Source organism: Phyllostomus hastatus, unplaced genomic scaffold (genome assembly GCF_019186645.2).
Source record: "Phyllostomus hastatus isolate PE091 unplaced genomic scaffold, TTU_PhHast_1.1 phas_scaffold_93, whole genome shotgun sequence".
Lineage (NCBI taxonomy): Eukaryota > Metazoa > Chordata > Mammalia > Chiroptera > Phyllostomidae > Phyllostomus > Phyllostomus hastatus.
Window position 1 is genome coordinate 33,953,566 of NW_025334042.1, and position 15,921 is coordinate 33,969,486.

General features: G+C 39.0%; 1 protein-coding gene across 12 annotated transcripts in view; it reads right to left on the reverse strand.

The window, feature by feature from the left end:
• Positions 1-258: 258 nt before the first annotated feature.
• CCDC91 (coiled-coil domain containing 91) overlaps positions 259-15,921 on the reverse strand; it is a 275,641-nt gene continuing 259,978 nt past the window's right edge. For all 12 annotated transcript variants that reach the window (XM_045829846.1, XM_045829842.1, XM_045829841.1 and 9 more), the window contains one exon: positions 259-1,355. In XM_045829846.1, the coding sequence (XP_045685802.1) occupies positions 1,245-1,355 (111 nt within the window). In that variant the 3' untranslated portion in view covers positions 259-1,244. The remainder of the gene's footprint in view (positions 1,356-15,921) is intronic.

The window sequence follows — 15,921 nt, forward strand, 5'->3', positions numbered from 1 at the left end:
TTTTATTCATTGATTTTTTTACAGAGAGGGAAAGGAGGGTGGGGGAAAGAGCGGGGGAGGGAGAGCACGAGATACTAATTTATTGTTCCACTTATCCATGTATTCATTGGTTGGTTCTTATATGTGCCCTGACCAGGGATTGAACCTGCAACCTTGGGGTATCAGGATGACACTCTAACCAACTGAGCTACCAATTCAGGGCAGAACAATTTTTATAAAGAATTGACTTAAAAAAGAAAGGATAAAAAAATAACCAAGTAAGTTTTTAAAGCTCTTTTTATTACACTTATACCCCAGAAAAGTACAAGGCCCATGAAAATAAAAGCACTTCGGAAAACAAGACAGAGTGTTTACATAATTTGAATGACAACACATAGTTTGGATATTTAAAAAAACTCATGATTTTGCACTGAAGCACACTGCTCATGAATTAAGTACATTCTGAAATTCTGGGAAAGAATTTCATATTTTTATATGAGCCTGACTTCATATAAATGGTTAAGTCACACTCCCTTTCTAGAGATGAAGTTCATGGCATGATTTGTTTAAAAAATGACTATTGATTTATAGTGACTTTGAAGAACAGAAATAGGAAATAAGCATGTATCACACACATACCCATTTAAGAGGTACATTAGATCAGAGCTGAATTAATATAATAATCTTTAGTGTTTTCAATGTTACCAATAAGAACAGGTCCTATTCCAGAAGTGTGGTGATGCCAGGAGATACTGAAATCCATGCTGTTTTTATCCTCAAAATCAAGTAAACATATGATTACATTCTAACATCTTACTGAGTCACTGTTAAGCAGTAAGTAAAGATATTTACTACTTATGCCAAATACAATATAACAGGCCACCAGAGGCTATAAGGTGTACCTGATTAACTTTTGGTAATGTGGCAATTTTCAATGGCTTTTGAGTCACATCATACTTTTTGTTGCTGCTGATGCTGCTGCTGCTACTACTACTACTACTACTACTACTATTACTACTACTACTATTACTACTAAAATAATAGTAAATAGAAAGGAGAAAACAAAAGGAAATAAATTAGATCTCTTGATAGTTCTAAATATTGTTTTGGTTTATCCTTGAAGTAAAAATCAATTATCCAAGATGTGGAAAGAAAACAAAGGCGTCTGTATCATTCACAGCATGTATTTAGAGGTCTAATGATTCATCTGCCGTGGCCAGTTGCCAGTGTGCCAGTGTCGGTCAGCCTGTCGTGCTGTGCTCTCTTTACTCAACGTCAACCGGCTCCGTGGCTATCAGAGCGCTCAACTGCTTCTGAGCACAGGACAGGAACAGTTCCAAACTGGACAGGCTCCTCTGGCGGATGACTTGGTCAAGCTGTCAATGTATTTTTAAAGAGAAAGAGAGAGAAACAGAAAAAATACACTTAGTTGGGGGATAAAGAATATTATATCACTGAGACCTACTCAAGAAGCCGTTCACATGATGATTTAGAAAACCAAACAGTGCATTAAACTCGGGGACCCTGGACTATTATCTAAGGTGAGATGCTAATCATTATGATTTTATAGTTGATGCTATTACTCAGTTATTGCAGGAATACAAAAAATTTGATCAGCATGATTTAAAAGTACATATAATAGTGTAAAATGCTAGTTCTTGGTGAATTTACAGATCAAACATTCACAAAGATCACATAAATGAAACAGATGCAAAACCTGAAAGAAACACATGGCACAGAAAAACGGCCTGACTATGGCACAGACAGGGTTGAGTGAGACAGAGGGCGAGGGAGGAGCTAAACAATTTTCTGAAATTAGAGAAAGTTTTGGAAAAGATGTACTTTAAGAAATATTTGAAATTATAGAAACTATTTGACTTGGTCTTCCTGCTGAGTTAGAGATTTTTATTAGGATTTTTTAATGCTTCAATAACAAATTAATAAAGTAAGCTAGAGATTTAATAATGTGCCATAAAGAACCTACAGCATGGTAAGGATTATTGAATACATTACAAAAAGTTTCTAGCTGTTCTGCCCTAAAAAATGTGCCCATGGTGTAAAAATGACCAGTGACAACACATCATTGTCTGTAGTTACAATGAAGGAACTCAAAAGAAAGACACATAAATCCTGTCTCAAAATATGTACCTGTGATATTTACCTACAAGTTGACATGTCCTTTGCACAAATTCCCACCAACATAAAATTACAAAAAGACAAATACAAACAAGAATTCTGTATAGAATTACACTTCCATAATCCATTGATATTCAAAAGGACTGAAAGAAGATTAAAATTTTGAAGTATCCTAAAATTTAACAAGAAAAGAATGCATTATACTTAGCAAATACTCATGTAAAAATATTGAATACTACTAAGATTCCCTTAAATTCTAACACCTGGGAATTTTATTACATATACAGAAATAGGATTTCTGCTTATCCTTTTTCCTCATTTTTCCCCTCTTCTCTGAAATGACACCTTTTGGTGAATACTATATACCTTTGGTTTATAAATCTCTACTAAACAAGGCAGTTCTTTGCACTGGAAACCCCAGGGAAGCAGAGACCATGTCTGTCTGGCGGACTCGTGCCTCCAGCATCTGGAAGAGGGTCTGGCACATGTGAGACACTCATAAAATATTTGTTGAGATTGAATGAATCAATAAGTATGTAAGCCTAATAGATCAAGGCAATCTATTATGAAATGATAGATGCACTTTTAAAATGAAACATGCTTAACCTAATCTAAAAGATATGCAGGGATTAAAGTGGAATTTTTAAAAGTGTTATTTTAATATCCATGTAAAGTGGATTAAAATCTAAATATTGAAGTTTTTGAGATTATTTTGCATTTGGTCCAAGCTCAAATAATAGAGAAGACTCTACCAACAACACCTACTTCCAGTCCATTTCCAGTAGTTTCTGTCTACTTTGGGATGCTTTCAAGCATTTAAAGACTGGTTTTTAAAAGGACTTCATCCAGATCTTATGATCGTAACCATGGGAAGGATCACACAATCAGTTAGTTCTACTGTCATTACTGGAAGTTTTCCCCACCTCATTTTTAAGAAACTGCTTGAGTGTATTCCATGATTTATTTAGCCACACTTCCACCAACAGACATGTGCTTACTGCAATTCTGCCTTGCCTTAAAGCACTGAAGAAATTTACGGAATGAGTATGCTCCCTTCAGAATATGTTCAATGGCTTCTCTTGGACAGATTCTAATATGTGGAATTTGTAGGTCATAAGACTGCATATTTTAAATTGTGGTAGATATTGTAAAATTGTTTCCCAGAGTGAGGGTACCAATTTGTCAGGACCATGTACAATGCATAAGAAGATCATTTTGCCCTGTTTCCTCCTCTTAAATGGTTGTACAGTTTTCCATTATACATTTATAATTTAATATACAAGAGATATTTTGTTATTTATTTATAAATTATTCTATTCATAGACTTTCGGAGTGTTCCTGATCTTTTGCTATAGTAGTTAGTGCTGTAATAAACATCCTTCAACACAGACCTCTGTACATTTGCTAGTATATCTTGTAGAAAGTGCTTGAAAGTAAGCATATGTTACCTGCAATGTTACCTCTGTAACAACCCAGGGGTCCATATACGCCTGAATCTGTCTTTGGGCTCCCTATTCCTACTCTGTTCCCTGACCCTTCAGAAATATGAGGCTGTCTTAATTACTAACATTTCATAACAAATCTTAACATATCACATCTTAACAACCATTCCATCAAACATTTCAGATGAATATAAATCAGTGAACACTTGCAACAAAACTGGGTTTAAAAAGAAAGTGATCAGTCTACAGACTCTCTGATACCCATTTTTCATAAAGCAAAAAAAAAAAAAAACAGGCCAAGTTCAAAAGTATATTCTTTTGAGTTATATCAATAGGCTATCATTTCCAAGGCAAGGAAATTATGCGACTGAGAACAGCTGTGCTGGAGTTTTACTCGGAGGGCAGCGTCGGGCAGGACGAGGGGCAGAAGTCCCTTATGGGGGCTGCTTCATGGGTGCCTGTCTTACTATTACTATGTTTCATGACTAATAAATGTTAGCTAATAATTCAAAGTCTTTCAGAAGCCCCACAGAATGATCAGGAGTTTCATGAAAAACAATTGTGACTTATTATCTTAAAATGTATGGATGTTATATAAAAAAGAAACTGTTCTTCTTTCGAGGGTATACAGCACAAACTCACAATGTGCCTGTAGAGCAGTCAGCCGGTGATTATTGCTGAATAATAATAATCATCTGGATTTAGGCATTCAGAATGAATATTCCACAATTTTAAAAAGAGTGAAGATATGTATGAGGACAAAGAGTTTTGCAGATGTTTATCTGAACACACCAAGCGCCTTTCCCTTGCTTGTGTTAGCAGTGCTCTGGAATGAGCGACTGTAGGGTGAGGGACACACGGGTGTGGGGTTCAGGCAGCTGCAAGGCTCACTCGCTCCTTTCACCATGCCTCCCAGAGACGCCTGGTGGCAAGGATCCACTCAGTAAGCTGGGGCTCGACACTAAGAGGCAATGAGGGGGCACTGATACTCTGTGGGATGAAGATAAAATGGGCCATCACAGTGCCGAGCTTCCGTTTGGTGGGTCCTTCCTGGGTGTGGTACGTAAGGTCATGTCTGTGTGCGGGACCCTTGAGACCTTTCTCTCACTTAAACGGTGAATTCCTCTCTTGGAAACAGGAACATTAAACTGATGTTCTTGGCAAATTACTGAATTTCAACAGTTTCTGTTTTATTAAGCATGACCTTATTATCCTTTATTGAAGCAAGAAGAATTTTGGCAAAATATTGAACTCTTTTTGCCCCTCGAAAAGTGGGGCTTAGTTCTGCACTTGTGGCTTTCATTTCAAAGTGAATCAAAGATTTGTATTCTGTGACTTCATGTGGACAGTATTACATCTAGAGCAGGCAAACATTTTTGGATACGGGTTTACAATCTTTTCTTAATAGTGCAGCTCTGACTGCTTTGTTTTCCCTCCCACTTTCTGTTGTCTCAGCTGCTGTTCAGCTCTTTCAGATACCTGAAGAATAAAAACAACTAGGAATTCTTAAGTCTCTGAAATAGACACTGGGGCTTTATAAACCTTTTTTCCCCTCTTTATCATCTTTTCTGTTTGCTGGCATCCTGTTAAAAACAATTTAGAGGCATACTACTTGCTAAAAGTTAATATTTATAAGCTTAAGAGGAAAAAAGAACACATGACTTCCCAATAACAACTCCCTATGTTAGATTTATCTTTCTGTTAGTATTTCATGCCATAGCAAAAAAAAAAAGAAAGAAAGAAAGAAAGAAAAAAGAAAAACAAAACATCTCTAGACCTCTGGTTTTAGTCCCTCATCACCACAACACAGTATGATGGACATGAGGGATGGCAAATTTATACTGGCGTAGACAGAAAAATTCAAAATCAATGGCAAACACATGTGACTTATTTTAATGGGACTGTTAAGAATGCTATTTACATCCCAGGAAATCTGAAACATTGCTTTTGAATAGATACACCTTATATGTGTATATATCTGTATCTTATATGTTATATATAACATTATATATAATATCTTATATATAGATATATCTATATCATACACACACACACATACACACACACATACAAAAATACTTAGAATGAATTGTGATTTCAATATCTTTTGGGCTTCTCCCAACAAGATATACCAAGAGAAGTGAAAATATTAGCTATATCTTTATCACTGTTACTTTTACAACCTTCCCTCCTATAATTTTAAGCTGATGATTAAAAAGTGATGTAATTTTTCAAAAAAGCTAGAATGGATATTCAGCAAATCCACCGACAGACAGGCAGGCACTCAAGCACAAATGGTGTCGGTTTAGTAATAACACATTTGGTGGGTTCAGTGTTCATGTTCACTAACAAGCTCCCTCACAGGCACTGAAGAAAGGTCAAGTATGATGATCTGGAACTTTAATTGCTTAGGCAAATTTTCCAGTTAACATCATCATATTGGGTAATATGAATTGATTATGTTTTGATAAGAAACAAAAGTTCTTCAGTCTCATTTATTACAGTTGTTGCTCTTTTAACATTGTTATTTGGATACAAATGCTTCTCTTTCTGACTCTATTATACACCCTGCCACAAGCAAACACGTGCAAGCTTTTATTTCATTTCCGTATTTGAGATTGAGACAATCAGTCAACCAGTTGATAGTAACAGAATCACGACTGCTCATTATTTGTGCATTATTGCTGAGGCATGGGCAAAAAAAGTACACAATAATATCCTTGTCCTTAAGAGGTTTATATCTTTCTGGAGAGATACAAATGCAGTAATTAGGTGCTGACATGTCGGCGAAGACTGAGTCCAATGGGAGACCAGAGAGCGGGGACACCATGGTGGGAGGGCACGGCAGAGGGCACACAGAGGGGGAACCTGCACAGGCTCTCAGAGCATCAAGAGCATTTCCTTAGACAACGAGGAGCGGTACACAAGAGAAATTCTAGGAAAGCAGATTAGGAAGACCAAAGGCAGAAACACTGAGGAAGGAGACATATTTAGAGACATAGAAGAAGGAGGTTTGAGCCTAGAGGAGAAAGTCTGCTAAGAATATTCACATAGTCTTTCCTTTGCCCACATTTATACAATATTTATTTAGTACCTCTGATGTGCCAAGCACTGTTTTAGGCACTAGAAGTATAGTGGTGAATAAGATAATTCTTTGCTTTTATGTAATTTCAGTTTGAAGAGACAAATTAATGGAGATCAGTACTATAAAAAATAAAGTAGGGTAAAGGGTGTGACAGAGAATGAGGGGCAGCCGTTGCGGAGACGATTAGAGAAACTCACGGAAGAAGGCGGTAACAAGAGACTTGAGAGAAGTGAGGGAGGAGAGGAACCACGCAAAAACACCAGGAAAGAAGATTTCAAGGCAGATGAAATTGCAAGAGAAAACTCCCAAATGTGGCTCAGACTTGATTTGACTGACTATTGGCAGTAAATACAACAAGAATGGAGCAAAATGAGCAAGGGGGAGAGGGGCTGATGGGAGGGAGGATCAGAGAAATGGGTGATGGCCGGAGCATGTGGGGCGCCAGAGGTCACAGGAAGAGGGTTTCAGCAGGAGTGTGACTGTGTGTTTGAGAACTATCACCCCTGTTACTGGGAACAACAGGTTGTAGAGACACGAGAACAGAAGAAGACAACCAAGTCAGAAGACTTTTGGTCCGGGAAAGATATACGGTTAACCAAATCGCTGGCAGCAGGTCAGATTTGGGACATATTTTGAGACAGGACCAACCTGAGTAGCTGATGGATTAAAAGTGTGAATGAAGAGAAATAAAGGTGATTCTTAGAATGATGATGCCATTTACTGAGATATGATGAACTGGACCTACAGGGAGTTGAAAATTAGAGTTTTATTTTGAACACGGTTAGTTTGTCTAACCCTATTAAATAAATATGTCAGAGATATTGGATTACAAGAGCCTGCAATTCAGGGGAGAGATTAGTGCTAGTGATAAATCATCTGCGTGGAGAAGGCACAGATGAGATTACCTAGGCAACAGATGTAGATAAAAGAGAAAAGGTCCGAAGACTAAGCTCTGGGAACTCTAACACGGGATCTGGCAAAGGAGTGTGGGACATGAGGTTTGACAGATAATCACTGTGATGGTTGAACTGTGTCCCCCATAAGGATATGTTCAAGTTCTAACCTCTGGATTTATGAACGTGACCTTATCTGAATACAGGGTCTTTGTAGATATAATTAAGAGGTAATTTAAGAGGAGTCCATACGGATTGGGGTGGCCTCGAGATCCAGTCACTGGTGTCCTCATAAAAAGAGCCACGAAAACACAGATGCAGGGAAGAACACCACGTGAAGGAGGAGGCAGAGATTGGAGCGATGTGTCTGTAAACCAAGGAATGCAGAGAACTCCCAGCAACACCAGAAACTGGGGAGAGGCATGGAACAGATGTGCCCTAGAGCCTTCGGAGAGAGCACAGCCCTGCCAACACCTTGATTTTGGACTTGTAGCCTCTAGAACAGTGAGATAATGAATTCCTGTTGTTTTAAGCCACCCAGCTTGTAGTGCTGGAACGGCAGCCCCGGGAGAGGACTGACAATGATTTCTGCATACTGTCAAGGTCCCTGCATACCAGAGTAGCATTTCCAACAATGTACAAAACACCATTTCTATGTAGAAGGTGTTTTGTTTAAAATAAATAAATACAAGGCTCTTCAGTTAAGTTTGGGAAATGCGGGATCAAAAGGCCTCTTCCCCGCAGAACCCCTCGGGGCGCCTGTGCGGGGAAGCACTGCGGGCCGCCGCAGTGTCTCTCTGGTGCCCGCAGCGTCTGTCCCGCGTCGGGCCTCGGAACCGCGTGTGCGTGCGCGGACAAAGCACGCTTCGGACAGATCGGTTCCTCTTGAGACTCAGAAGAAACTGTTCATATAGGAAGAAGATTACACTGATTAGGTTTCCCTTTAATAGTGTGTGACCATGAAATTTTAATGTCAGGGATTTTGAGACTGCTGAGTCTGACATCTCCATTTTACAGCTGTGGTCAGCTGATGCTCTGAGTAGTGAAGAGACTGATTTCACCAACCCAATACGTCCTTCTACATTAAATATATATATATATATAATTATATATATAATATATATATATAATTATATATAATATATATATACTTCTTTAAACATATTAATCTGAGATTATCTTTGCTTAAGAATCCCTACCGGGCATCAAGGAGATTTTACAGCCTCACTCAGGTTTCGACAACGGAAAGATCAGACACCCCCGGAGGACCGGCGCTATGGCCAGAAAGGCGCTGAACGTTATTCTGGGTGAGATGATTTTGCTGCCTTTACTCCTGATGTCACATGAAGGAAGTGGGTTTTGGGTCAGTTTTAAAACTTAATATACAAACATAATTGTAATATAATTGTCACTGTATGAAATCACCACATTAAGGGCTGAAGACATGAAGAAGAGCAAGTCATTCTCCAGGGGTGATTATTTTTATTGTAACACTTAAACATTTCCCCTCTAAACACCACTATCTTTACTTTCCTCCTCTCTCTTCAAACTCTGCGTCTCATCATATCAGACCCAGAAAATTCAGACTTATCTGTGACATTATGGTTGCCTTAATGGAGGTTCTATAGTACCTATTTTATTACTGGTACACTAACGATAAAGAGTTTCTCTTTTAAAAGTCTTTTCTTTATATTTTCAAATAAGTAAATGTAATTTCTAGACAGATATATTGTATGTAAAACTGAAGCTTAGACAGGAGTCCCCTCACTGGGGATATAACTATGCCATAGTAGTAAATCATGTTGGAAGAGACTGTGAGCCAACTTCAGGATGGTAGTGTTATATACAACACACGCTTAGAATGACTCTGACTAAAAGATTCCATATAGGTGGGGCAGTGGTTAGAACTAAGGCAGTGCCAGTTGCCTCAACCTTGAACTCAGAAAATATAGACCTAACCCCTTTATCAGAATATTTCCAGGCCATGATTCACGTCCCATGAAGACTTGTCATCCAGAGTTGACATATCCTGTTCTCTTTGAGAATACTTTTCAACTTAAGAGTATATTTCAAGCCTGACTATATATTTAAAAAATGTCAACACACAAAAAGGCTGTGTAACTTTCTAGCATGCACAAGATGAATTACAGATGCTCTTCTGGAGTAAATGAAAATGAGTCTTAAACCCTACTGGCCACAACTTAAAAAACGGGTTTTGGGTTTTTTTTCTCTTTGGTCTTGTTTTGTTTTAAGATGTTTTAGGGTAAGTAAATTCTCCGCTTTTGAATCATCTAAAATAAATTCTACATATTTGGGCAGTTCTGCCTTTTTATTCCAAACTACCATAGAATCCAATGGGAAATGGGAATATTCGGTTTTGCTCTTAACTAAATCATCTGGGCAGAATAAACCAGTATGTATTCCAGACTCCATGTGCAGGCCCCCTCCTTGGAACACAGTCTCGGCCATCAATACAAGCTAGGCAGGAGCAATTAGCCAGGGAGAGGTCCACCGTAGCAGTCAGTGAGGGCTGCACTTTCACTTGCCTGATAGTGGGCACTACTCTTTCTAATATAAGATTCCATAGGTGAAGTTTAATGAAACTGAAAAGAAAAGAATCCCGGTAATAATTGCTTTACTCCTCATTTAGACAACTCCAAAGAAAATCTAAAGATTTCCAAAAACTTTAAAAAGAAAGCTTGAGATTGAGGGAAGTTTCAGGAAAAAGTTAAGGTACATGAAATGGTTATAGGCGTTGCCCAGAAATCCTCCCTCAGGGCTCTGACCCAAGGGCTACATTTCCCCATCAGAGCCCTCTACCTCCTACTTTCTAGAGTTGAATCGCAGTAGGGTTTATCTCAAATATGAGAAGGACTGACTATGGGCAAGAGGGGCTACCTGGTTTTAATTCAACATTACACAGAGCGTTTTTAATACAATTTGTTACATGCTCCCAAACCATGAACAACTTTTCTCTACAAATTTTTTTGAGATCTTGTTTGGTGCAAATATTGCATAGGATGGCCTTTTGAAAATTAAACTAACATAAAGATCCCAAAATATTATTAAGTAACAAACTGTTCAAGTAACACACACACAAACTGTTGCATTTCTATTGACTTGACTTTTAAAGATTGTATCAATTCTTCTCAATTGTGCCAATCCAAGGAACGATATCTGCCCGTGACTGCTTCCCCTTCGGTGCTGACTCTCAGCACTGTATATGTTATCTTAAAATTCTCCAATGGCTGATACATTTTCCTTGTAAGTTTCAATTTACAAAAGCAGGCAAGGGACAATCCACAAGGCTTATTCTTGAGCTTTCTGCACACATTTATCAAAACTGATTTATGGTGCATGCTGAATAATCCTGTAATGCTGGATTGAGTTTGATTTTTTCTTGTTTTGAGAATAGTGTTACTAATTCTTGATTGGTGATGTTTGCTATCCCCTAAGCATGGGTGAACCTTTTTATGTGCTGCATTACTTATAGTTACTGTGTAACAAATCACCCCTCACACAGTGGTTTAAAACAAAAAAACAAGTATTTATCAGCTTAACGTTTGTGGGTCAGGAACCTGGATGTTGCTTGATTGAGTGCCCTGGCTTACCATCTTTCCTGAAGGGCTGCAATTAAGTTGTTGGCTGGGCCTAGACAACTCAAAGTTCACCTGAGGAAGAATCTGCTTCCAAGCTCACTCAGTGGCTGTCGACAGACCTCAAAACACTCACTTCCAACAGAGCTCGTGTGAGCATCTTCACAAGGCTGCCTAATATACAGCAGTTGACTTCACCCAAAGCAAGCAATCCAAGAGAGAATGGGAGTGAGCATGAGCACACCAGGAGAGTGAGAGAGCACTCAACATGGAAGCCACAATCTCATAACAACCCGATGCCACTCAGTCTGGCCCAAGCTCAAGGGGAGGGAATGATACAAGTGCAGGACATCCTTGGGAAGGACCTACATATTATCTCATTTTTATTCTCTCAAAGCTCTATGAATGAGGCCGCTGAGCCTTAGAGGCGTTATAACTTGCCTAAGAGGAAGGGCTAGGATTCAAATCCAGGTGTGCGTGACTCCAAACCTGTTCACTAAACTGCACTACTGCACTACCTCCTCAGATAAGAACTTCAGTTATGGCTGGGGGCCTTGGCACAGTATCTGTTTTGCTATAAATACACAGGGGTTTCTTGCATTGCACACTAGTACAAAAACCTGTCAAGATGTCCAAAGCCCTGTAGATATAGTCATTGAAACATGCAATTATCTTCTCTTCCTAAACAGTAGGTTCAGGAAAGTTGCTGTTCCATTAACACACAAAGGGTTCCCTGAAATGCAACAGAAACACTTAAGAAAAACTGGCATGTTAAATACATCATCCCTGAAAGAATCTGTGAAGGTCAGTGGCTATATATAAAAACAACAGACTAGTTCCTTGTAGGTCCTACAAAAAAGGGGGAAACATTCATAAAGGTGATGTGAGGTGTGGATCTCACCTTGCAGTACCTTCGAAGCTTAGACTATGTTTGCTTATCTTCACATCTCCACGGCTGATAAATTGGGCTCAGTTCACAAGGGTGAGCTGGCCACAGTTGTGATGCATACCTGATTCTCATTAGGAAACCCTTAGTATCCAAAATTAAACCGGTGGAACAAAACACCATTTAATCAAATGAAAGCTAGTGTGACTACGCTTTTCCCTCTCATTTTAAATAAACAGGATTGCTCTTCCTAGTCATTCAGGATTTTACGGTGTGTACTTGATCATTGAAGCCTTATTAAAAAAAAAAAACAATACCATCTGTCTGGCACATTTTTAAACGGACTTATCCCACTGAAGGAACCAAGTGGGAAAACACCCTGTCAATCCTCTTAAAATCCATTGCTGCCTCCCAGCTGGATTGAGGAATGCAAGAAAATCCTAACCTTCCCCTTTTTTGTAAACAAGTAAAGGAGAAGTGGTTTCAATTAAGAATGCTCAATATGGCTATTAAAAGTGGAAATAACACCTGCTCAAAAAGAAGATGCTAAAAAAATAATTAACATTAAATACCTACCAAACAGAAGACATAGGAAGCCAGGGAGTATGGCAACACCCTCGAGTTCTCTTCCTAATATCCATTCTTCATTTCTTTCTTACAAATAACATTTCAGCTTAGTTCTAGGAACAGCCTGAACATTCTCAGGTCACCATTCCTGACTCCCTGCTAGCTCGGGCAGCTCAGGAGATGAGAATGGAGGATCTCCAAGAGGGCTCCTTAAAAGTGGGACAGGCATCTCCCCTAAATTCTTTTTCCTTTCTTGCATCTTTCATTCTACCTTTTCCCTCTATCACAAAGGTGTTTAGTGGAGTTCCCACTGTCGTTCTGGAGCCTTAAAGACGTAAGCTAAGTGAGGTAGTGCTAAAGACAGAAAAAGTGCAAAGACAGAAGGATCCTGAATTCCTCATGACTTTGTTTAGCTCTCAACTGCTTACTTTGAACTTAATCAAACCATCACTATTTCTAGTTTCTGTTACTAGGAAGCAAATAAAGATCTTTTGTTTCTATTTTGGTTGCTCACTTTTCTTGTCAACTAAAGAACATTGACCTACTGTATTTGCTCTTTGGGGATCTAAAACAACCAAATGGTTGAAAACTACAATTCCTAGGGAATTGATAAATGTTATCAATTGATAAATGTTATCAATTGATTAAAAATTCCATTTTTCACCTTTGTTTATAGGTAAGAAAGGTTCAGCAGAAAATCTGGCAAAGTAACTTAAAATGTTTTATATAACCAATGTTTACCAAGCAACATTCTAAAAGGCACTGGAATTAGGAAGCAGGAAAAATGAAGGTTGGGATGTAATCTTAAAAAAAAATAGTTATTCACAGAGTGCAGGGCAGTTGAGATGCCCCTCAACTACCAGGTATAGTAGCAGTGCAGGCCCAAGACGTCCACTCTCCCTGCCGCACAGCACCTGAGGGCCCACTGATCCAGGCAACGCAGCCAAAGCGCTGAAACTCCTCCTCATCTTATGTTTTAATGCAAACAAATGACATGCAAGGGAATGAAAGGATCAAGTAATCTAAATGATGTATGTTAAATCAAATGCAAACCATTTTTTGGGGGGATTAGTTAAAATATCTTGTTGTACCTTCGGCCCCCGTGTGGGGAGCAGCCCCTGCCCCTGGCATTGGGCTCGCAGAGGAGGCCTCCCAGGCCCAGGCCCTGCAGCCCAGGGGCCAGACTGGACTGAGCTCCCCCCGCCACCCTGGGTTGCTTATGGAAAGTAACACAGTATCTGGCCATTTTTGCCAGTGATTACCAATAAAATAATCATAATAAAAATAAAGTATCTGTGTGGGGGGGGGGTTAGGCTGGGATAGGAGTAAAAGACAGAAAACTGTACTTGAACAACAATTAAAATTAAAAAAAGTTATCTGTTCTGAACACTCTTTAGGTTTTCCTACTGGAACAGAAGTGTACATAGACATTAAAGTACATTTGCAGAGTTTTGCAAACCTTAAATAATGCCCATCTCACTTTCCTCTGACAGTTTGCCCAGTTCAGCAGATGCAAACTATTACCTTATAGAAATGCCACAGGTATGGCCCACTCAAATGACTTACCATGTCATTTACTCTATGGGTATTACTACACTTGAATGAAAAATTAAGATAGTTTTGTTGATGTATATCTAGATTTCTCCAAATAAAAAACACTATGGAGTTTAAAGTCTCCAGGAATACCAAGATAATGATGCCAAATATAACTGTATGCATTAAAAATCTATAAAATCTAAGTATGCCAAACTAAAACTCAAATTATATTCTCTGAACATTTGGAGGTCCTACCCCTTTTCTATTAAGATCTAGTAGTCTTGCCCTGACTGGTGACTCAGTTGGCTGGGCGTCGTTCCACAAACCAAAAGGTTGTGAGTTGGTTCCCAGTCAGGGCACATGCCTGGGCTGCAGGCCATGTCCCCGATTGAGGGCGTGCGAGAAGCAACCAATGATATTTCTCTCTCATGTCAACATTTCTCTTCCTCTCTTTCTCTCTCCCTTCTCCTCTCTAAAAATAAGTAAATAAAATATTTTATAAAAAATTTAACAGTTTTAAATGCTATATGGATTGAGAGAACAGAAGCAGAAAGAATACTTCTTAAGTCATTCTGTAAGGCAGCATTACCCGTACAGCAAAACAAGACAAAGACACTGTTAAGAAAAGAGGATGACAGACTATCCTCTCTCATGAACATATACAAATTCTCAACGAAATATTAGCAAATAAAATTAAAAAAAAGTTTAAAAAGAATTATACACAATGACCAAGGCAGGATTTTTTCCAAGGTGTGCAAGGCTGGTTCAACTTCAACAATCAACTGATATTATCATCACATCAACAGGCTGTTGAAATCAACATTGGCCATATCAAAAGATGCAGAAAAAGCAGGTGACAAAATCCAATACCCATTCATGATAAAAACTCTCAGCAAACTAGGAACACAGGGAAACACTATCATATTGGTAAATATTATATACAAAAAACTAGAGCTAACATCATATTTAAGGTGACACACTCAAAGCTTTCCCATTGAAATCAAATGTAGACAAAACTCCAAGTCCCAAACCAGTGCTTCAATGGATCTAAAAGATTCCTTTCAGTGGCTTCCAGATGTATATGCTCTGCTTATTCAGGCAGGTTTTAATAACTAGCCCTCTGGTCATTCTTCTTTGTGCATTTCAAATAAAATGTTAGCTACATGTGCTTATTTAAAATTAATCTTTGAATCCAAGCCACGCTGTGGAGACATGAAATTATCTATCGAAAAGAATTCACCCTTGTCTGCACATATTTCCTTTTCTGTCTCTGAGTGGAGGAGTAGTGGCCCTGCACCAGTTAGTATGACTGCAAAACAAATCACCCTAAAGCTCAGTGGAATAAAGCAACCATTTATTGCTCGAGAAAACTGTGGGTTAGGAACCCAAATACTGCACAGCCATGACAGCTTGTTTTTGCTCCATGATGCTTGGGATCGTAGTTGAAGGACCTGGAGGCTAGGAGCTAGAATCATCTGAGAGCTCATTCACTCTCACGCATGGTGGCTGACGCTAGCTGGGGGCTGAAGGCCTCAGTTCCTCTGCACATGGGCTCCCCAGGTGAGCCCACCACATAGGTTTGCGGATGGTGGGCAGATTCCACAAGCGAGTGTTTCAAGAAAGAAAAAGAGGTAGGAGAAAGCCTTATTACCTTTCATGATCTAGCTTCAAAGTCACACAGTGTCATATCCATCACATTCTATCTATTGAGGCAGTCGCAAAGCTTAGCCCCAAATTCGGGAGGAGGGGAAACAGACTCTGCTCATTGATGGGGGATGGCAAGAGAATGTTGGACTGGGAA